At 36.1% G+C, this 23648-nt stretch overlaps 2 protein-coding genes across 4 annotated transcripts; one reads left to right on the top strand and one right to left on the bottom strand.

The window, feature by feature from the left end:
• The first annotated feature begins 2004 nt into the window (after positions 1–2004).
• On the top strand, positions 2005–11895 carry siae (sialic acid acetylesterase). The gene is made up of 10 exons (XM_038267874.1): positions 2005–2163; positions 3679–3840; positions 6485–6639; positions 7464–7602; positions 8840–9008; positions 9106–9191; positions 9273–9406; positions 9520–9674; positions 9958–10144; positions 11601–11895. The coding sequence occupies exons 1-10, from the start codon at positions 2112–2114 to the stop codon at positions 11862–11864; spliced, it is 1503 nt and encodes a 500-aa protein (XP_038123802.1). The 5' UTR covers positions 2005–2111; the 3' UTR covers positions 11865–11895.
• A 1862-nt stretch (positions 11896–13757) lies between these two features.
• Positions 13758–23031, bottom strand: tbrg1 (transforming growth factor beta regulator 1). Of its 3 annotated transcripts, none has more exons than XM_038267879.1 (15): positions 22878–23031; positions 22610–22750; positions 20603–20660; positions 20443–20525; positions 20216–20252; positions 19855–19917; positions 18828–19064; positions 17423–17493; positions 17084–17328; positions 16872–17008; positions 16603–16749; positions 16128–16225; positions 15862–15972; positions 14674–14819; positions 13758–14211 (listed from the first exon to the last, which is right to left on the bottom strand). In XM_038267879.1, the coding sequence occupies exons 2-15, from the start codon at positions 22726–22728 to the stop codon at positions 14132–14134; spliced, it is 1632 nt and encodes a 543-aa protein (XP_038123807.1). In that variant the 5' UTR covers positions 22729–22750; positions 22878–23031; the 3' UTR covers positions 13758–14131. The 3 variants fall into 3 exon arrangements, with proteins under 3 accessions (XP_038123807.1, XP_038123808.1, XP_038123809.1); XM_038267880.1 differs by having other exon boundaries at positions 22610–22747; positions 22878–22974; XM_038267881.1 differs by lacking the exon at positions 19855–19917.
• Positions 23032–23648: the final 617 nt, after the last annotated feature.

Raw genomic sequence — 23648 nt, 5'->3', positions numbered from 1 at the left:
AGATCCTTGGACAGGGCAGCGGTCAATGGGAATCCTACTGCTGTCACCTGGCCCTGGTTTGTCCTCATGGATGAGGTATTAGGACGGAGGCCCTCTGTTGCCCCACCTGTCCTAATTGCCTCCATCCCTGAGGACACACCAGTGCCAGGTGCTGCAGAGGCTGAGCAGCATCAGGGCGATGACGAGGAAGAGAGTGAGGATGAGAGGCCAGGAGAGAGGAGGGAAAGGAGGAAGAGAAGAAGGAGTGACGAGTTGGTGGATTTAATCAGGGAGGAGATGGCAGAGGGAGGCGGGAAAGGATGAACAGATTATTTCATTTATTGGAGAGGATGGTGGACAGATGTTATTATTTTTTTGGTGTTTTTTTTAACAAGTTGAAGTTCTGTGTTGCTGTTATGGTTAAATTAAATTGTTTATAAAAGTTATTGCTGTCGGTGTGTTCTTAAAGTCTTTTAACCTTTTTACATGATCTGTTTCATCACTTCTTTATAATTTAAGTAAACTTAGAACAACTTCTCAGTGACATCAGTTTATTTTTAGAGAAGCAAGTATTTACAATAAACTATTAAACATTTTTAACTATTGACATTAGATTTTAAAATTAACTACTACAACTATTTACAAAAGATATACAGTAAATATTACTAGAGAACATATATATACAATTGTGACTGAGCAGGAGTCCCTGGTGGTGCTGGACTGGATGGGATGCCACACAGATGAGCTTGGAGTCTTCTGACTGCGAGTGGGACATCATCTGGGGGGTGGGGGGTGCCTCTCTCCACTGCTGATCCAATCGATGGCTGCCATGTAACTAAAAATGTTCAAGAAGACGCAGAAAATAATGACTTTACTAAAACTGTTTTCATAACCCTGAAATGAGAACAGCTAAAATGTGATTCTACTTGCCATCTAAATGTAACGGTGGTCCGGTAGACCCTCCTCCAGGGCAGACACCTCAGCAGACAGCTGGTCCCTCCAGTGAGCACCACTGACTGCCTCCAACACGTTCTCCCCCTCCTCATCCTCTGGCATGTCGTCCTGCTCTTCATCCTCTGGGGCTGTTATGACCTGTAGAAAAAAAAAGACAAAAATATTTATTTTTATTCAGTCATCTATCTTTTTTTCCTTATCTTTATTACATGATTTATTAGAAATTAAATTTTACTTCATCTAGATCCACTATTTAACTTATTTTTTATGTTTTTATATTTTGATTTTTTTTCCCTGTATTATGTTTATATATATATATATATATATATATATATATATATATATATATATATATATATATATATATATATGTTTATATATATATATAAAATTGCAAATAAAATCAGGCAGTAAGGGGATAACAATTTAGACAAAAAGGATTTATTTCTCAACAGTTTGGCTTCTCAACACAACATTAGTAATGGTGAAAGTAGTGATTTAAGTCAGTTATTTACAGGGTTTGTACACATTTAACTATTCAATTCAAATTACTAAAGTTACAAACAAATAAATCACAAACTTACAAATAAATATAAAATTTGATATTTAAACCTATTCATCAATCTGCTGACAAGCGTTTATTTAATAGCTGGTATATTCTGATCATTAGCAGGCCCCTGTGGGTTAGAATAATAGCAGGTAGATCTTACCTCTCCACTGCCCTGCCAGCCTGAGAAAAATCCGTCGCAGGTTTTGCTGCCGCCGAAGCCGTCAAAGCGACTCTCCTCCTCCAATAACAAGTAAATAAAAAAAAATACAAATGTCCATCTCTATTTTTTTGTTGGTTCTTTCCGTATTTCTCGAGCTGTCGGATTTTGTTTCGCGCTGTGTTTGGGGTAAACGTGATGACGTCGTGTCGCAACCAGGAAGTGCTCCAAAGGCTAGATCGTCCCATTTACCAACGGCTGAGGATCCTCCGGAGCAGCCTACCAAGTCTGGGTCCTCCGGAGGCTAGGTAGGCTGCGTCCTCGGAAGTACGCAGCCTGCGAATTGAGACGCAGCCATGATGAAGCTCCTGGAAAGTGAGCAGTTTCACTTTAAGCGCTTCAGCCTCTTGAGCGTGTAGCGAGTGCTGTGGGCAAGGCTTCCCGGTGTTTCGTTGTCCAGGGCCTCCAGTCATGGCTGGAGTTTCTCTCATTGTTTTGCTTTTAGCTGCTTTGCATCTCAGCGGTAAGTATTTAACCTCTAAAGTTAAATGGCCTCACATTGGCGCGAGCTGCGTTAAAACTGTTTGAAATGTCCCAACCGCCACCTGTTAACCAACTCCAAGAAGTGCATGTCGTTCTTTAGATTTAGCTCCATTTATGTTTATTAACTAATAGATATTAAATCAAATATGAACTGTCAATACAACTATGTGAATAGATGGTATACAGAGACAGGAATCAAACTGTAAATAAATGGTGAATGTTATTATAAGTACATTTATTAAGTATTAATCAAATAAAAGTGACATTTAGGTATTTTAATGAATAGGTTATATAATTTTAGATATCATTTATATTGGTAAAAACTTATGTTAGAATAATATCCTAACTTCATATATATGGTGTACATTTACATACATAACTTTTAATCCTGATTATTGAAATAATCGTCAACTACCGTAAATCCTCTAATATAGGACGGGGCCTTTCAGGTACATCTTGGACCAGGCCATTATTGGAAGGAGGCCAGAATTAGAGGCAGGCCTCTATTTCTATTAGAGGAAAGCAGACTGCGAGTGGAATGGATAAAAACGACTTTTTGTCTCTTTAAACCTATAAAATACTAGGTTAATTTATTGAAAAAGTACAGTTAACCATAAGAGTATACAGAACGTTATCAACAAATACCGATAAGTCACACATCTTCCAGCAGCTGCTATTTTTCTGCACGGCAACACAAAAAAGAAAAAAAAAAGCCTGGGATCTTGGCCAAACCGACTTGCGAAACAAAGTTTAAATAAATAGGACAAAAAGTTAACGGAAACTGTTCTGCCATCACAGCGAAATTTTATTTGACATAGGCTAAGTCGAAGTAGGCTACCACTATCATATATATTTCAAGGGAAATTCAGAACAACGAAGGCCAACAAAATTCTGTCATTTTAACGCAGACCTACAAGTAATCTCCAGTCTTTCAGATCGGAAGGATTGTGTAAGGTCACTACGATCTCTGTGTAAGCATGGGAATTCCCATGCTTACACAGAGCAAACATTGCCCCCCTGTGGTACTTCTATGTTACTATCACAAGTTGATGAGGACTGCCCAGAAACATTGTTGGTTCTAATTAAAGCCTGGCCTGTATACGATTTACCTCTGCCGACAGTGACACCGGCAATTGTTAGAGTCCCGGCCGCTAATGGAATACATGTCTATATTAGAGGATTTACGGTAATTTAGTAATCGATTAATTGTTAACTGGAGTATAGAACTCTAAAACAGACCTTTGGCTGACAGAGAAACTCACTTAGAACAGTAAATATATCACAATTGTAAAAAATATATAAACATTTTGCATTTAAGATAAAAAAACAAAAATGTTTTCTTCTGTCAGTATGCTTTATCTTGAACTCTCCAAAAAAAGTTTTAAGGAACCTTTTGTTATCGAATAATCGAAACAATAATTAACCAATTCATTGATTTACAAAATAATTGTTCGTTGCAGCCCTAGCTTATTTTTTTTTTTCTTTCCTGGATAAGATGCGACCTTGCGATTTGCCTCCTATTATGGAGACCACATGGTTCTGCAGAAGTCCCCACAGAGGGCTGTGTTGTGGGGTTACGGCCCTGAGGGCGAAAAGGTCACGGTCTACTTGTCGGGTCCAATTCAACAGAAAGTCTCATCGGTCCCAGTGAAGGAAGGTAAATCCATCTCTTTTTCTTTGTTTTTTATCAACAGGGAGGTTTATTTCTGTGGGGTGCAAGCTACAAGCTGAGGTCAGCCTTCAATTGCACCAATTATATCAATTATCATCAGGCAAGAGGGAGGGGTTTTCACTGTGTCCCTAATCAGAGTTAAATGAAGTGATTAAATTATTCTGCGAACAACACAGCCAGCAGCCAACTTGATGTGGTGATTGATAATTAGTTGGGATTGTTGTTTTCATCCATGTTTTTTTTTTTTTTTTCACAGAAGTGCCACTTTTTAATACACACCCCTCTTTCTGCATATATCTGAACTAATCAACCATCATTATGTTTGTCACAATTAATTTGTGATGGCTTTGCTTGGTGCTTTTAATTAATGCAATTCCCCAGAAGGCCAAATTGAAGCCTATGGTTATAGATATGAAACATAATTGTCAGTACTCTAACTGGATCATCTTTATGTCATGACTGCAGGGTTTTATAGATTGATAGATTTGGACTTTAAATCAAATTTAACATGAATAGAGATCTGTCTCAATCCATTACTCACTACTGCAAATTTACTATCCAGATGGTTAAAGAAAGATGCATTTATTTTATTTACCAAACATTGGTAGCACATTTGATGCTCATCTTACCTAGAGAGGGAAACATTTCTTAGGATTTGGTATAACTAATAATAATAATAATAATAATTTCCAGAAACCGGTGGAGGTTTTTTTTTTTTTTTTTTAACACTCTTACTTCTTCACAGATAAATGTTACTGGTTTTAATTAGAAGAGCATCGGGTTGTTTCTCCACTTCAGCTCTCTAATTTTTTCACACTCAAGAGTTACATGTGTTTCTAACCGATTTGTTTATTTAATTTTTTTTTAAGAGGGGAAGAGAAATCCTCCCCTTTTTAGATATTCAATGTCATTGATCTTGCCCATGTTTTATGCGCATAACATCTTTGTGCATAAAACAGGATAACAAAAGATTGTTCAGGATAATTTTTTATCAAAAAAGGCAGTACAGTAGGAGCTCCAGTTCCAGAAGGAAGGTCATTATATCTTATTTGGAAGTGCATTTTGCATCCAAAAGTTGTTGCTTTAAATGCTCTTTTTGTCAGAAAGTGGGTTTTATAATGTGCTGATGATGTTTCGATTTTTCTATCTCTGAAATATGATACTTTGCCTTTATGCGTCTAAATCTAAAGTCTACAGGTGCAAATACATAAAAGGTCAACAAATTCAAAAAGTATAACACATACAAAAATGAGACAAAGACACTAGGGATGCACGGTATAATCGGCCCCCTATCGGCCTGTATCGGCCTTAAAACTGAATATTGGACATCGGCCACCCCACCGATATTTAATCCGATATTTGATCAGCTTCTGAGTTTCTAAAGTCTAAAAAAAAAATAAAAATACTACTTCTTCTTCTTCTTCCTCAAAAACTTCTTTTTTACAGACTTAAAAACTTCTAAAGACGAGGGAAAAATATTGATACATTAAAATATCACAATATCTTCATATGCTGATATATTGCCATTTAAAAACACCATATCAATCTCTTTTACTAAGGAAATATTGCTATATGTCATCGTTATGCTACGAAATCCCCCGAAAATTCACGAAATTTTGCCATATTTTTATATGTTGATATATTGACGCGGCATCGATCTCTTTTACTAACAAAATCTCACAAGAATTTCCAAAATATCACGAGAGTTTGTAACAGAACGATGAAATTTTACAAGATTTTTAAAGTAAAATAGATCGATACCGCGTTTTTAAAAATCAATTTGATATCAGCATATGAAAATATATTTGAGTATATTATTTTTCAGTGTCAGAAATGGATAACAAAACTGCTATTTTCAATGACTACTTATTTTTGTCCAGCTTTAACATCGGTATCGACATCGGTTATCGGCTACATGAGTTTTAAAATATCGGCATATCGGATATTGGCCAAAATCCCAATATCGTGGATCCCTAAAAGACACTACGGCTGAAACAATGAATTTGGGTTAGATTTTTCTTTTTTGGGCTTTACCAAACTTATCAAGAAGTTAGCTGTATTAAAAGGAATCCAATGGACTTTAACTTAAACTATGCACACATAGAATCTACATGCCAACATTATTAGTTTGCTTAGGCGTGGCTTATGATATCTACACCATATTTTGCAAATAAATTCTTTAAAAATCAGACAATGTGATTTTCTGGATTTTTTTTTCTCATTTTGTCTCTCATAGTTGAGGTATATCTATGATGAAAATTACTGGCCTATCTCATCTTTTTAAGTGGGAGAACTTGCACTATTGGTGGCTGACTAAATACTTTTTTGCCCCACTGTACACCACACACTGTCAGATTACCTCATGATCCTCACCTGTTAAGTAATCCTAGCTCTCCTTTCCCTTTTGTAAAATAAAAGAATGCACTGCAGCATGCAATATCTTCCTCAACCTTCAAGGAACTGCTTTAAGCCAGATAGTCCTTCATACTGTACCTCAAATGATGAACATGACAATCACCTGTCCTGCTTTTGAACTGACAAAAAAAGAACTTCTACCCATCACTGCAAATGGTACAAAATAAAACTTTTCTTCCTCTTCTTATGTTGTATGTATTTTCCCCCACTACAGGTATTTGGCAAGTCACTCTTGACCCTGTTGAGGCCGGTGGTCCCTACAATGTGTATGCCATCTCTCAAAGCAGTGCCTGTAACCTGACAGATGTGCTGTTTGGGGACATTTGGCTGTGTGGAGGCCAGAGCAACATGTATTTCAACACCTCTGCAGTAAGTAGGCCCATTAAACACCTGTTTGACTGGATCTGCTGGGCTAAAAGAGGAAGACAAAAGAAAAAAAATTTACTTTGTTTGCCAAATTTTCTAAAATAACTCTGACAAAGGAGCCTTTTCCACCAAACTGGTTCTGGTGCTTTACTGCTATTAGAGATTTGTCATACTAACGCCTGGCTTTGGCAGAAAAATTGAGCTTGCCTAACCAGAGTCTGCTTCTGGACCTGATGAAAGAACCGCTTTGATGCTAAGGACAGGCTAATTTGTTAACAGTCAATCTAGAATACTAACTCACTCTCATATTAATAATATTTAATCAATGAAATATAAAACTCAAAAAGTGTACAAATAAGAAAGCACAGAGTAAACTGTCTGATTAGCTTTAAGGTAGCGGATTATCTTATTTTGAAATTATTTAGCAGGACATTGCTAAGCGTACAGTTGATCGATTTATTAAAAGATCCATAAACACTGTTTTGGTCTCAGTCCTTTATTACTATGGGAGTATTGAATAATCTATTTATAAAGTTGTGTGATATTACTCTTTAAATGATGTAGTACAATCCTCCTCCAACATAATACAACAGAGAGAGGGTTGAACAACAATAAACCAGATGGTTATGGTTATGCAATTATGTAACTTGGCTTGGTTCTCAACTGGCACTTTTCATTTAAGAGCTGGAACCTGTTTGGTTGAAAAGTCCTAAGTGTAAGAATGGTGTAATAAAAGGACTGGCCTACAGAGGGTGCTGCATTCATCTATCTCTATAAAAACATTAATTTATTCATTTTTATTTTTTATATTTTTTGCTTTTGTATAGATTTTCAACGCATCTGAGGAGCTGGCTCTTTCATCTAAATATCCACATGTTAGGCCGTTTATGGCGGCTTTAAACATGAGTAAAACGGAACTGATTGATCTCATCCAAGTGGAGATGCCCTGGTTTGTCCCCACCCCCAGTAAGATGGTTTCTTATCTGTATTAAATAATTAAAACAGTTAAAAGTTGTATTTGTTGGTGCTAGATCCTTTAAAAATTTTATTTCAATCTAAGCTGCTATAAATGTGTGATAGGTGGACATTTTTTTTTCGTACAGTTCTTAGTTTATCCAGGACTCTTCTGGCTTCTAATGATGGATGTAAACGTTTCTCTTTTTAGAGCGTAATGGTAACATAACAAACTGCTGCAATAAGTTTTTGTATAAAAAAACAGAGTGATTAATTATTTTTTTCTCTAATCCATATAGGGTCAAAATCATACCTAATCCCTGCATTTTTTCATACCTTTTTTTTGGAACCTTCATTTGTACCATATGCTTTTTGTATAACAATTTCCAGAAATAATTTTAGGCATTGGTCCAAACCTTATCCTTATCCTGTAGAGAAAAACACCCAAATATGTCCAGTAGGGCTGAAACAAGTGGATTAATCTGATTAATCGATCATTGAAATAATCATCAACTAACTGGAGTAGAGAGACTGTAAAACATGCCTTTAGCTGACAGAGCGACCTACTTAGAGCAGTAATTCGGGAAAATTGTAAAAAATAAATATTAACATTTTGCATTTAAGATGAAAAAAAAGCTTTTTCGTCTATAGATATGCAATATTCAGAACAATACAAGTGGTAAAGTTTTAGTTTCACCTGGTTAGTTTCTTGAACTTCTTTAGGGAACCTTTGACAGATAATCAATTTGCTAAATAATCATTGGTTGCAGCCCTAGTGTCCAAATACTGATAATTTGATCAGAACTTTCACTCACAGATGAAATTAAAGAGGGTTAGGATTTTCAGGAATGATGCTGTAACCAATGGAGTTTCAAGCAATCATAAACTGGGGGGGTGATTTAGTTTGTTAACCACTATGAAGTGATGAGCTAATGTGAGGCATAATGGAAATGGCTTCACGAGGGCTTCCTCTGGATCCTCCCTTTAAAGACGGTTTAGGAAAACATCAGTCGGTGTGTAAAATTTTGAGTCTATATTTATAATTTGGACCACCACAGGGATTGGAGAAAAATTGCAATAAATTCAAGCCTAAAATCAGTTCTCAAGGTTTATTAAAGTCTTTATAATCATTTCATTATAGAGAAAGTCCACCTGTTTATTTAATAGCTCCATATACATCTAATGTTAGCACCTTGATTGCTGCATGTCAGCTTCCCATCTAAGCTGTGTGGTATTGCTGCTCTTGCAGGTGTCGTTGCAGATTTTTCAGCTGTGTGTTGGCTTTTTGGGCGTTACATGTACGACAAACTGCAGTACCCCATAGGACTGGTAGAGTCATGTTGGGGAGGCACACCAGTGGAAGCCTGGTCCTCCCCAAGAGCCCTGAAGCAGTGTGGACTGAATCAAAGTGAAGACAAGTAGGGACATGAAAAACTGCATAATTCAGCTAAATGGGCATTATATTTGTCTGTTCGTTGTCTGGTGATCTCTAATCTGTCTGTCATAATCCATCAGCTCTATGATGAAAAGCACCGTTTTATGGAATGCAATGATCCACCCATTCCTCAATATGACGATCTACGGAGCCATCTGGTACCAGGGTAATGAAACTTTTGCAAATGGTAGATGTTCTAAAAGTTGGGATACTCAAATCATATCAGTCAAATCTTTATAATTTTCAGGTGAGGCAAATGCAGAGTACCATCAAGACAAGTACAACTGTTCATTTCCTGCTATGATAAATGACTGGAGGATGGGATTTCACCAAGGCTCCGGGGGGCAGACTGCTCTTGACTTCCCATTTGGATTTGTTCAAGTATGCTGTGAAGTGGGCTCTTTAAATAAAAAAAACAAAACATGACAGATTTCTATATTCTGGAGCTAAAATAAGCATCTATATCTGCATCTGATAAATGATTTTGTTTGCAGCTGTCCACCTACAAAAACGGTTCCACAGATGATGGATTTCCTGAAATTCGCTGGCACCAAACGGCAGACATGGGCTTTGTCCCAAACAGCAGGATGAAGAACACCTTCATGGCAGTGGCTTTGGATTTACCGGATAAAACCTCACCATATGGCACGTAAGGATCCATTTGGCAAAAATGCTTGTGCACTTAAGAATCTGGTCAAAAGTTGAAAGGTTTTCCTTAATGCACCAGTTTCTATGATGTGTAGCTGTAATGTTTGAGTTCATAAAAGCGTGGTCATAATAAAAAGCAGTCATACATGAGGAGAAATAAATTTTGTTTTTTAAAGACAAAATAAAATTAATCTTTTTTTTTATTTATTTCTCACTGTTTAACTTTTATATTTTACTGTATTTACTTTGTATCAAACTTTATGGAGCCTAATTTTCCTTTGCAGAATCCATCCCAGAGACAAACAGGATGTTGCTCATAGGCTAACACTGGGTGCTAGAGCTGTGGCTTATGGAGAAAAAAATGTATCTTTCCAAGGACCTTTCCCCAAAGAAATCATGTTAAAGGAAAACTCAATCATCATCACCTACGATAAGGCTGTCTCTGTTGCATCATCTAAAAACATTTTTGAGGTGAGCATCCCTATATGTTAAGAGTATGATTAAGATTATTTCAGATTGTGTAAAACATACACAAAAAAATACATTTGAAGAATTTACTGAGTTGCAGGAAAAAATGATTGGGAAAACACCTAAGATATTGGCAGCTTTAGTAGATGAAGAAAGGAGAGGGGGGTAAAAGTACTGCATAGTTACTATTTGTCAAAGTTCAATAAAAATAGATGTTTCATTTCATTTGAGGTTAAGACTTGGATTGCAGCCTGTTTTAGCTTGAAAGCTTTGTGAAGATGCAGCTTTTAGGACTTTAGTGCCTAGGAAAAATTACCAGCACCTGCTTTAAATAATAAACATTAAATGATATTGGTGTGCCTGACTGACCAAAGTCCTGTTATCATGATTAAATCTGAACCCTGTGGAGTATATTGTCAAGAGGAAGATAAGAGACCAGATCAAACAATGCATGCAAACTGAAGGGAGCTATCAAAGCCAAATTGGCTTCCAGTGGACTTCAGCTGTGCCACAGGCTGATCCACTAAGGCTACGTTCACACCGCAGCCTGAAGTGACCCAAATCTGATTGTTTTTTTGTTTTGTTTTGTTTTGTTGTTCTGATCTGATCTTTTCATGACAGTTGGAACAACACGGATGCAAATTTTTTTTCCAATGGCTATGTGGTCCTGAATCCAATACTAATCTGATCTTTTCAAATTTCTTTTCAAATGCGACCTGTGTCTGAAGGTTGCATTCATCTGACCTGAATGTCATTAATACCCGACAAAGGTCACTATTCCGCTTCTTGCTATGCAGAAGTGGCAAGAAAAACAACAATGGTGGACGATGATGCAGAGAGCAGTATTTATATTTAACCATCTTGGAAAGATTGAGTTTTTATGGTTGGGAAAGATCGCTAGATGTTCTCCAGCACTACCATCCATGCTTGCTTCCGTGAACACAGAGCACCCTGGCTTGTGTTGTCATTGCGTCCTCTACTGTGCCTGCGGGACACTTTGGTTGTATTAATGCAGTTAACACAGATCACATACAAGTCGCATATATTTGGAAATGTGAACGGCAACACAAAAAAATTTGATTTAAAAAAAAAATTGAGCATCAAGGCCTGCAGTGTTAACGTAGCCTAAGCTGTGCCTCATTAAAACAGTATTTCAAAAGTCCAAGATTTGGGTTCTTATTGTGTACAGTATATGTAAACTTAATATTGGTCTTCATATTTCTGTGGTTACATTTTTTTTTTCTCTAGATCCTTACATTACCAGAAGGCCTCCTCATCAAAATGATCAAATATACACTCAATATATCACAGTGGTGGAATATTTTTATTTAGTATAGAGTGTGGTTCGGGATTCCTCTGCATTTCAACAACTTTGTATTAACAGAATTTAAATTGACACCAACTTCAAATCAAAAGTTGATATTTTCACCAACTCTATTAACCAATTTTATTCTCACAGATCTGCTGTTCAGAGAAGAAAGTTTCATGTGAGACCCAGTCCATTTGGCTTCCAGCTGCCATCATGGATTGGAATCACACCAGCATCAGGCTGTTTGTTGGCTCGTGTCCGTCATCTGAAGTTGCCGCTCTTAGATATGCATGGAGAGACTGGCCCTGTGAATTCAAAGCATGCCCTGTTTACGATATTGATGGGAATTTACCTACACCTCCTTTTATCACCAATAAATACTCAGCCAATCAAAATGTTTGGAAAAGGATCTGAAAAAGAAATAAAAAAATATTTTTGTTACTGATTTCTTTTATTTCTGTATTTTTTCTACATTTCCTAAAAATCCACTCTACTTTCATGATTAATGAAAACTAGTAGGAATGATGGAGTATGACTGGTGTTTTATTGTCCTTTTTTCACGAGGAATGGAAAATATTATCAATAGTCTTCTATTTGCTGGAGAAGATCATTTATCAGGTGAAGCTACAAGTCAGATTTATTCTTTGGGACAGAATCATGATATTAGTGGAAAAGTGTTCAATAATATACCTGTTTTATATTTATTGCTGTTAGATATTGCAGTGTATAAAACTATTAAAATTGGTCTATTTACCCTTAATCTGAGTATGTAAATAATCTGCCAATGGAATGAGTATTTTTACTGTTAAAATAAGATGCACTGGAAATAAGGAATTTGAAATGTAAATTGTCTTAATCCTTTAGGTATGTCTCACCTACCTCCTTAATAAAAAAAATGCACTTTTAAGAAAAATTGACTTGGATTTCATTTTTTGCAGTGTATGAACAGATACCAGGGTAAATATGAAACCTGTAAATTAGGAATATATTGACTATAAAAAATAAAAAGATGAGGGCAAGCTGATAACTGGATAGATGCAAACAGATTTTACACAAGTCTTAAAACAGTGTTTACTTGCAGCGAGGAAAATACATATTTGAACATCTATTTTGCAAGTTCTCCCACTTAGAAATCACGGGGGTCTGAAACTGTCATCTTAGGTGCCTTTAAAGAGACATTTTCTAAAAAAGCAAAAACAAATGCAGAAATCACAATAAATGATTTCTTAACTATTTGTATGATACAGCTGCAAATAAATATTTGAAAAATAAACAAGATGGTTATGATTATGTAGTTATATGACCTGGCTTGGTTCTCAGCTGGCACTTTTCATTTAAGAGCTGGAACCTGTTTAATTGAAAAGTCCAGAGTAAGGATGGTGTAATACAAACTCTGGCCTAGAGAGGGTGCTGCATTCATCTATCTTTATAAAAATATTAATTTATTCAATTTTATTTCTTTTTTATATTTTTTGCTTTTGTATAGATTTTCAACGCATCTGAGGAGCTGGCTCTCTCATCTAAATATACACATATTAGGCGGCTTTAAACATGAGTAAAACGGAACTGATTGATCTCATCCAAGTGGAGATACCCTGGTTTGTCCCAATATGGTTTTTTCTCTGGATCAGTTTAAAGTTGTATTTGTTGCTGCTAGATCATTATAAATTGTCTTTAAATCTGAGCTTATATAAATGTGTGATAGGTGGCCATTTTTTTATTTTATTCATATAGTTCTTAGAAGTTTATCCAGGACTCAGGCTTCTAATGATGCATGTAAACGTTTCTCTTATTTAGAGGGGAATGATGAATGAACTGATTTTTCTCTAATCCACAGTCATTCTAAATTTGAAATGATAAAATGCACAATTGTAATTTCTTTTGTTTACACACGTTTATACAACCCATCAGTGGAATGTAAGATTTTTGTGGCCATTTGTATAATATGTTCTTAGCAGCGTGCAATGACTTTCCACATTGTTGCTGTCTTGATGAAATGTGAAAAAAATAAAATAAAATAGAATAAGCATTTGATATTGTCAAGATTTTATACAACTACATGAATTTTGATGTAGTTAGCTTTTTTCTAACCTGAAATAAATGAGTAATTTTAGAACATAGAAATACAATTTATGTGAGTTTAAGAAATCGTTATGTGTATATATATATATATATATATATATATATATATATATATATATATATATATATATATATATATATATATATATATACACACACACATACATACACACCCATATTTTGGCTCTTTCAAACCACCGTTCTCTTCATGTAACAAGAGCCTGATTTATCTTTTAGCTTTCGATTTATTTAAAAAAACTAACCCTAACTAAATGTATGTAAAATAACTCCACAGGTTATAACAAAATGTTCAGTTTAATACTATATACATCAATGTATCATGATCACACTCAACTATGTAGGATTTGTTTCAGTAATGCAGGTTATGACTGTACACATAAAAATGTAATATATGATTATTACATATTCAAAAATCAACATTTATAAAGAAACAATCGCAACAAAAACAACAGCTCATTTACATACTGTACACATCCTTAGGCCAACCTCTAAGGAATGCTGAATAATTACAAATTAAATATATGTCTGAGTTATTCAAACGAAGGAAAAGTATGATTCAGAACAAACAGAGGAGAATCTCAGGAGCCGAAATAGGAGGATGGCTTCACAGTGGGGGAGGTCTGGTGATGAGAGACACAAGGAGATGGAGGCGAGTGTCCTGAAAGAGGAAAGAGGACGATCAGGTTAGCACGTGGATCACCTGGGGAAAGCAAAACACTTCTCCTTATAGTAGAACACCAGAACCGATTTGAGCAAACCTAACTTTTTGAACTACATCACAAACAGTTAAATAAACCAGCAATTATCAAAATATAAACCAGCAGAGAATATTCTCTCCAACTTCACAGCTGGCTTTATTAAATACATGTAAAATTAAGCCTATTGGGTTAGGAATCGCTTGCATCATATGGTGCATCTAATGCATGCAGTGTCACAGCATGCATAAGAAAATACAAACAAGCAACTTTGCTTCAGTTTCACTTTAAAAATAGAATATTTAGGACTCATTTGGGGAAAATAAGTAAAACACATTTGTGACACTATAGCTGCTCCAAAGACATTCAGAAAGCAGTGAGTGGGTTATTTGGGTTATTGAGTCAGCTTTGACACAATGACGCACCTGTGATGTGCTCCATCTTGATGTTCACATCCAGTCCTTGGTGTCTCAGGTAGGCTTCGAAGCTAATCGAGGCATCATCTTCTGACAGGCTGTGAGGGAGCTGGCCGTCACCAGGGCGACACACCTCGAAACGAATCCATCTGTAGCTGAAGGATCCAGAGAAACGAGGGATTATCTAATAGATAAAACCACATTTACTACTAAGATGAAGATCTTTTTTCTTTCTTGGTGCTTGTCTGCTTTCAATAAATTAAAAACAGATGAGTTCCCTAAAATCATAACCCTATTCAGAAAATATTAAGTGTTATAAAGATATAATTCTGAGAAGTTGATTTTATTTGATAAAGTACATCCATCAGTATCTTTACATCTATGTATCGATATGTGAACAGCAATCACAAAGGACCACTTGGACGCAATATTTAACAGACCAAAATATGTTAATATTCTATGCCTTAAAACTATGCATGTAAGTAACGTATATTGGCACACTGCAAGGACTTTTACTACCATTCATCCCCAAGCATAAAACCTTGTTGATGAACATTATGGAGAGTAGCAAGAACATTATAATGATGAAAAAATGTGAGAAGTAAATAAAAAGAGGGTTAATCACTATGAAAACCAACCAACATCGATTTGCTTTGCATCTTTTCAAATATCCTGCGGCCTAATCCTCTTGATATCTGCAGTTGAACATAATGCATAACTGTTATAGAAGCATTAAACTTTGACACAGTCTCTCAGTAGTAAAGATGAGCAGAATCAGACCTGTTTGTCATGAATTAGGAAATAAAAGTGGAACAAACAGTCAAGTTTTATTTAAAATGTTCCTTTTCTTTAAACATTTAGTTAATTTTTACCATCAAACTAAAGTCTAAAATTCCGAAGTTCTTAAAATAAACCGTTTATTACAAATACTATGAATACCGAAGCACAATTGGTTTTGTCTTTCATGCTTTTTTCAAACTGCTTCAGAGTTGATTTCAAATTTCACATAAATGTGTCTGTAACATGGTTCAAGTGCATTTTTTGGCGTTCAGAAAATATTTATTTTTAATCTTGTTTCAAATGGCTTTCTCTGATTACTTTCATCTGCTAAGCACTACAGTAAGCAGGATATGAATAAAACCGGTCAGGACTTAACGTATGAAGGAGCACAGCATCCAGGAAGCAAAGTGAACTCACTTGCTACATTTGCGAGCTCCAGGACAGCTCTGGATGAGATTCTGGATGGTCGGATGAGAGAAGCCGAAGAAGTCAGCTCCAGATGGAATGATTGGTGCCACAGGCTTGGAACTGAAAAAAAAAAAAAAAAAAAAACATATTAAAGAGGTTTAACGGGACCAAAGGGGGGAAAAAAATCAGCTAAAAGCTGCAGATGAACCTCAAGTTTTCCAAGCCTTTGATTTTTTTAAGCTTGTTAGAGTTTTAGGAAACAATCAGTAGGTTACCTGTTAGAGGAAATAGCCTTCAGCAGATTTGAGTGGCATGTCAGAGCGGAGGAGGCCACGATGGCATTCTGAGGATCTTCTTCAGGCACAATCTCAAACTAAAAGTTAGCAGCAGAAAAAAAAGTTTCACCCACTGATAGTGCACACTACCCATGTATGGAGGCCTTAGTCCTCGACACGGGTAACCCGGGTTTAAATCCGGCCTGTGGTCCTTTCCTGCATGTCTCTCCCCCTCTCTCGTAACCCCTTTCCTGTCAGCCTACTGTTCATAAAACGAGTAACTATCGCATAAAAACTATTAAAAAAAAGCCAACTTTATTATCCTCAAAGAGACATTTTTCTCAGTCAGTGCACAGCAATTTAAATCTAGCAAACAGAATAAAAGCCTCTATGTGGATCTCAGAGAACTATACTTCATATCTTTGGATGTCACATTTATCATGCTCTAAAGAGGCTAATGTTCAAAGATTTTCACCTGTGGACCCGTCCCCCCGTCCTTGATTTGGCAGGTGTACAGGCACTGCTGCTCAGGATTTTTCATGCTGGCGTAAACCCGTGTGCTGCAGAAACCCACTGGGTAGATGGCGCACTCATCATGGAACAGCATTCTGTCCGTGATGATCTGAAGAGCCACAAACTCAGATTGTTAGTATCAGCCTTAAAACAGACCAGCTGAGACTTATTGGCTCAGTACTATAAATTATTAGCGATGCTATAAGGTTAAGAGTTCTCCCGTATGCTGACCTCTCCTAGGCTGTAGATGGTTAAACCTCCAAGTACGATAGGAAACACGGGGCGGCCCGACGAGTCCAGTGGGATGGGCTGCACCAGTCTGCGTGAGCCATCTGCCAGCTTCTTCTTCTTGGACATCTTCTTCTGAACTGAAGACACATTTTTATTGGTATTTATTCATGAGAACGTGTTACACTGATTCTTTCCACACCTTTCAAACTTACATTCTTCCTTTCCATTTTCTTTCCCACGTTCTTTTCTTTCCTTCTTCGTTTTTTTAAGCAGACCATCTTCACCCATCGGCACCACAGACATCGGATTATGAGGCAAAGACGCGGCTGAAGGCCCTGCAGCAGGAGCTGAGTTCAGGGCTGCAGGTGGGGCAGGAGGAAGAGAGCTGGAAGTGGGAGTAGGCAGGAGCTCCCCCTCTGAAAAAGTCTGGTACTGCATCAAAGACTTTAATAAGAACCTAGAAAAAAAGGAAAACAATGAAATTCAAGGTGTGATTGGAGATGTGATTAAAAAAAAGGTTGAGAACAAATTATATATCTACATATACATACTTGCGCTCCTCTTTTGCTCTTAAGAACTTCTCTTCTGTGTGAGCAATTTCATCACAGAGGGCTGCATTTTCCTAATAAAAGAAAAGCAGTATAGTCATGCTACATACCAAAAAGAATTAAAATCTTATTATCCATGTCCACATCTATACAATCCCAGTGAAAAGAAAATGCATCCATTTAACAACTGTAGAACAGATTCAAACAGATTTCACAAAGATTACTGATTAACCAAAATAATCTAATATTTACAAAAAAATAAAGCTGAAAGAAAGGTCATAATCCTATGGACTTAGAAGATGTTAAACAGATTTCTATTATTTACACTTAGATTTTTGGTAAAAATATCGTTGATGAAGACCTCAGAGAGTAACCCTGTACAACAATGTAGAAGGAGGTTATTGGGTCCCTTCCAAACTAAAAGCAGCCCAAGAAGACTGTTAACAAATGGAAATCATTATAAAAAGAGAAGGAAGAGCCTGCAAATTTGTCTGAACTAGCATCATAACGCTCTGGGAAATGTAAAAACTACAGGCTTTATTTCAGACACCTCTGGCTTCAGTCGACAAATTCAAAGATAAAAGTTCACATGAGTCAGATCAGGAAAAGATCTGAGTACCAGTTTTTGCTAAAAAGCAGATGGAGAGAGAAGCTAGGCTTTGATTAAACGCAACCTCTTTTACAGTGTCATTTGGACACTAGGGACAAAGCAGAGATGTTTGGAAAGGCGGTGGCGGCCTAATGATTAGGGCATAGAGCTTGGAATCCTGAGGTTGTGAGTTTTAAACCCACCCCCAAAGACTGCCACTATGTGACTGAGCAAGAATCGTTAACCCCCGATTGCACCCCACAATGGCAGCCCACTGCTCCTATGCGGGGGGGTAAAATGCAGAGAGTTAATTTCGTTGCTTTGTACTTGCGACAGTGTGATGACAATAAAAAGCTAAAAAAAAAAAAAGATACATAACACGTTTGGTTGTAATTAGTGATGCGACATGCGGACACTGGGTTGAACATGAACTAAAGTATTTTGGACTCCAACGTGAGTTCAGATGGAGACTGGCCCTCATTATCAAACACAGTGACACTAAAGTAGAAAGCAGACATTGTCAACATTTCTCCACACATGTAAGAGGCTTATAAACTAATACCGCAAAAGATTCAATTTACTTACAGAGTCAGGGGATATATTTAGTTTTAACACTTTCTTGTTTTTCATTTCAGTTTAGTATCTAATCTAGAAATATCAGCAGAGTAGAATATGTCATTTGCTTCCATCCAGGCAGTGATTAATCCCTAAAGCGATACCGCACAAAACATACGCCACATATAAACACAGAACAGACAGAGAAGGTGCTTTTTTTTCTTTCCTGTATACGGTTAATATTTGGTAGAAAAGTTTTCTTACAAATATCATGGTGCGAGCAGCTTTGCGCAGCCTCAAGTACTTCAATCTGTACTTCTCATTCTGCTTTTTCCGCTGACCCCTCTTTAACTTTGGTTTCTGATCGGAGGAACTCGGGGGAGATGGGAAGGCCGGCACCGAGGCACCGGAGCCAGAGCTGGAAGCTCCACTCGGTGGGGCCGGTGGCGCCGAGCTGAGGAAAGCCTGGGCGGTGAGGGCCTGCTGCCGCTCCTCATCAGTCTGCAAGGCAGCAGGGAGACACAGGAGAAGGTTCAGATACAAGACGTCTGTGTTGCGCTTAGCTCGTGAAAATGTAAACAATTAACACAGATTTCAATAAGAAATGCAGTAATGACAAACTGTTAACAAAATGTGAAGACACTGTGGCAAAGGAAACGTAAGACGCAAAACTCTAACTTTTTTTTTAAATATATCCAATAATTTCTATAAAACTGAAACCATTTGCATTAGACAAAAAATTATGAAGAATCTATTATAGCATTAATTAAACTATTTTAAAGCCCATATAAATGTATTTAACCTGTCAGTAATATACACAGTCAGTGGGTGGGGCCGGATTAATTTCCCCACCGTCACACTATTTCTATTTATTTTCTGTTTTCTATTTTCATGATGGTTAACAGCAAAGATGGGAAATGATGAAATAATTATGTGTGTTTTGAACATCAAATATTTCCACTCTATGACAATTACCTGTTTCACAGTATAGCTTCTTCTTGAATACTAACAATACTTTAAATGTTCATAAAACACATTTCTTAGTATTTTTTAACTGACATTAATATAAATACGTATTTAAAGAAATATTTTTTCTGATTGTGGCATTTAAATGTGCGGTATAAAATAAATGTAGAAATAAACAATTTACATAATAATCATAACTGTAATTTAATATTATACCTTGTACAGAGGTACTTACAATAAAAAAGGTAAAAGCAAATTCTTTATGGGCTCCATTTTGTTTTTAGTTTTCATGTGAAAGAGATGTCAGTTTTACCAGAAAACTCACCAGTAAGGCAAAGACTCCATTTCTGTTTTCAATCCTCTTGAAACGCCTGCTGCCTTTTTGGGTCTGAAACATAATGTGAAACTGAGCCCGAATGCATTTGGGGCAGGAAACTCTATTTGGCCATAAAAACCCATAAAATTGGGTTTAGGTAAACTGTGTCCTTATTGGTTACAGCAGGTTTAGGGATTGTGCATATCTCTACCGAGCAGCTCTTTGACATAGTCACAGTTCAGATATGTCTAGATGATGGTAAAAAAAAAAAAAGGGTCAAAAAAGCTTGATGGAAAGACATGGAGAAATTAAAAGACATCCAGACAAACGCAGGGGGAGAGGTTTCACAGTTTAAAAAAAATATTCTTACCTCACGATACATGACGGCTTCCAGGCTTGATTTTGCACTGTTGAGGAAAACAATGTAAGTAGATTAAGAATGTCCAAATCACTATTAAATGTTGAAAAGTTTCACACTAATTAGCTTCTCTTTGTTCAAACAGTTAACACGTGGAAACATCACAAATAATCTAAAGAGAAACTTTAGCAGGAATATGCACATTTTCAACCTTTATTAAATATGAACGATTGGCATACTTGGACTGAACAAGGCCCCTATTGATGATTCTTTGCTTGATCTCCTTTATGTGCATGGGACGCCCAGCTTCCTCCAGGACAATCTACACAAGGAAGAGGCAATGACATCTAAAGTAGCAGCTGGTGGCAGCATAGAGTCTAATGGATTTGTAGGTAATACCTGAGCAGCATCAAGCCACGTGAGATTTGGTTTCTCAGTAATTTCACTGGGAGGTTCACTGCAAAAAGGGAGAACAAGTTTGCAAAAAAAAAAATAAATAAATAATGAAAGAATCAAACTAAACAATCTACTGAGAAATCAGTTGATGCATGACCTACCCTACCTGTAACAAATAAAAGCATTTAACATTGCTGTGCAAAGTTATATGTGTATAACATAAGCCACTCTTAAATGTTGGAGCTAGGGGGCGCTATAGCTACAGATAACGCTATCTATCCATCCATCTTCCATTGTGGAAATTAGTTCAGTTCTGTAATTTCGAAAATTTCTTTTTTACTTTCTATCATAAAATAATTGTAGATTTTTTTGAAGTTTGATTTAACATGGGAATACATTTGGACTTTCCAATATTCACCTAGTGCAACCAATTATTAATTTATTCCTTATTGATAATCCTACGTTACATGTATTTCCCTGCATTTTATTTTTCCAGAAGAGGGGAAACATGATTCAGCAAATAAACTGTGATAGTTTTAATCTAAACTATACTCCTTATGCCATGTTTGGGTATCTTCCAATTGAATTGCGGAGTTTATCATGCACCTTACTGTTGACTACTGCAGATGAAAGTTAAGGAAAAAGCATCTTTGTTTTTGATTGCATTGAAAAATGTAAAAACATTCTGAAGCCCGCACTGCACACAGCCTCTACTCCTATACAAAAAATGATGACAGACCACAGAAAAGGATGTTTTTTTTTAACTCTATAGCAACTTTGAACACTGCAACGTATTTTTTAATAAATGTTGCCGAATAAAAAAGGTCTTGATATGATAATGGTGGACCTTATATTTTCAGGTATTTGAAGGAAATAATTTGTGATCTTTACTATAATATTCAAGTAGCAAGAAAAATGTTCTAGAAATGTTCTTTTTTTTTTTTTTTTTTTTTTTAGATTTTTTTTTTCTACCTCAAAACTGAAGGATTTGACTATAATTGTAGATTTTCAGTAACATGGTGAAAGACAGTTCTACTTCATGCAGATTTATAAAATTTAAGCCTTGTTTAATATTACTGTAATATTTCATTCAGATTAATTTTAAATTTTTCCAAAAAGCAACAAAAGAGTAATGTAGCAGCTATTTCTCTATTTTCAGTTAAATCTTAGAATTTGGATTATTTATTTTGATTTGTTATTTAGAATATGATTTGTTTAGTTATTCAATTTTAGCTTGGGATGTGGGTGTTTCACAGTATAAATAGGAAGGTCTTAGGTAGCTCATTATGCATGTGGGTGGTCATATGGTTTTTTTTTTTAACCAGTTTTCAGCCACTCAATCAATCAGTCAGTCAATCAAAGAACAGGTGCAGGAATCAGAGTGAGAGCAATAGATGAATCCTGTAACCTGTTTGTCTGACCGGAGAAATAAAGAAAGCAAAGAATTGGATTTTGACTTTTTTTTTTTTCCTTTTTGGACTGCGTAAGCCAGAATCCACGGTGCATCAGGTGGCTATTTGAGTTGAATTCACCTTTTGCTTTGATCACGTTTAAGTCTTAATTTTTTATTTTTTGAATTATAGTTTTGTTCAAATAGTCACTACAATTACTATACAACGCTTTAAGGGGGCAATTTGAAAATTTCTGACATCCTGAAATAAGTATTAGCAGGTGAGAACTTCACAAAACCAGGGATCAGAAATCAATCCAAAGATTGGTACATTCATACTAACAATATAAACACATATTATGACTGTATTGCACCAATAGTAACACTATGCTTCAATTTGTCTGATTTCATCCAACTGAAACACCTCACAGATAAAGCCACTCATTTTAAAATTTACTGATGACTAAAACGTGGAAATTGAAAATGCATTTAGGAAGTTCAGATAACTGTACTTAAAATGCATTCATATAACAAAACGATGCATCTAACTCAGAAAGGTACTTTTACTAAAATAAAATGATGTTTTGTAAGAACTGCAATCATTTGTAACATAAACGAACCTCTCAATGTTCTCTGTTGTCCCTGACAGACTTGCAATACTGTCCAGAGCAGGAAACAGGGAGTAGTTTGTCTGCCCATCAGGCTCCATCTCAGACTCAAACGTATTGAGTGACTCCATTGACCACAGGGCAAATGCGCTGCTGGGAAAATAGAAATGTTAGAGCAGCCAACTCAAACATCTGCACCTTCTATGTGTATATCTAGAGCCAAATGTCTGTAAGTAAAACCACACATGTTATTAGTTTGCTTTCCAAAAGCAGAAAATACCTTCAGCAATGCAGCAAATCGGTTTGTGCTCCTCTGTTATTTCCCCTCCGAAGCGGAACCTTTCTTTTGTTTACATAAAGAGATAAAGCGCTAAAGCTAAATAGCATGCAGCTGCAGTAACAGCAATGCTCTGCGGTGCTTTACAAATTAAATTCTAAAGAAAACAGTCCTTTATAGGCCTATATTTGTCCCAGTTGAAATCTTTAATTTAAAGTAGCTAAAACTGAATAAATGCCTGGCGTTGCTATCGAGCATTTTAGTCATGAGCACTCTCACAGGATATCCGGTTTAGTCATTCTTTTTTTTTTTTACTAAACCTTTATTTAAAACAGACAGGACGTTTCGATGAAAACGTAATAGAAAGGGTTCTGTTATAAATCTAAATGAGATATAATATATAAGAAAAAAGGAAGTTAAAATTAAAACACAAAAAACTGTTTCTTTTACATTAAAATACTACAGTTGTAAAGACAACAAAAGTTTGCTAGTGAAGGTTCTCAGTCATCCAGGTCATGGTCATTCCCAAAAAAATTAAAAACAATCCACTGAACTTGGTTTCCAAGTTTGAAGACGTCTTCAAACTTGGAAACCAAGTTCAGTGGATTGTTTTTAATTTTTTTGGAATGACAACGAAAGTTATTTAAATATGTTATTATAACAGTTTCAAAATGTCCTGCGAAAATTAAATTTGTTTTATTTGTATCTGTCGATTCATCTTGTAGTGGTGCGTCAAATGCAACGTAGATTCCCATCCAATTAGATTGAATTTGG

The sequence above is a fragment of the Cyprinodon tularosa genome, unplaced genomic scaffold, assembly GCF_016077235.1.
Source record: "Cyprinodon tularosa strain WSP-4 unplaced genomic scaffold, ASM1607723v1 ctg69, whole genome shotgun sequence".
Lineage (NCBI taxonomy): Eukaryota > Metazoa > Chordata > Actinopteri > Cyprinodontiformes > Cyprinodontidae > Cyprinodon > Cyprinodon tularosa.
The sequence above is the reverse complement of the archived record's forward strand: the minus strand, read 5'-3'. Positions and strand labels throughout refer to the sequence as shown.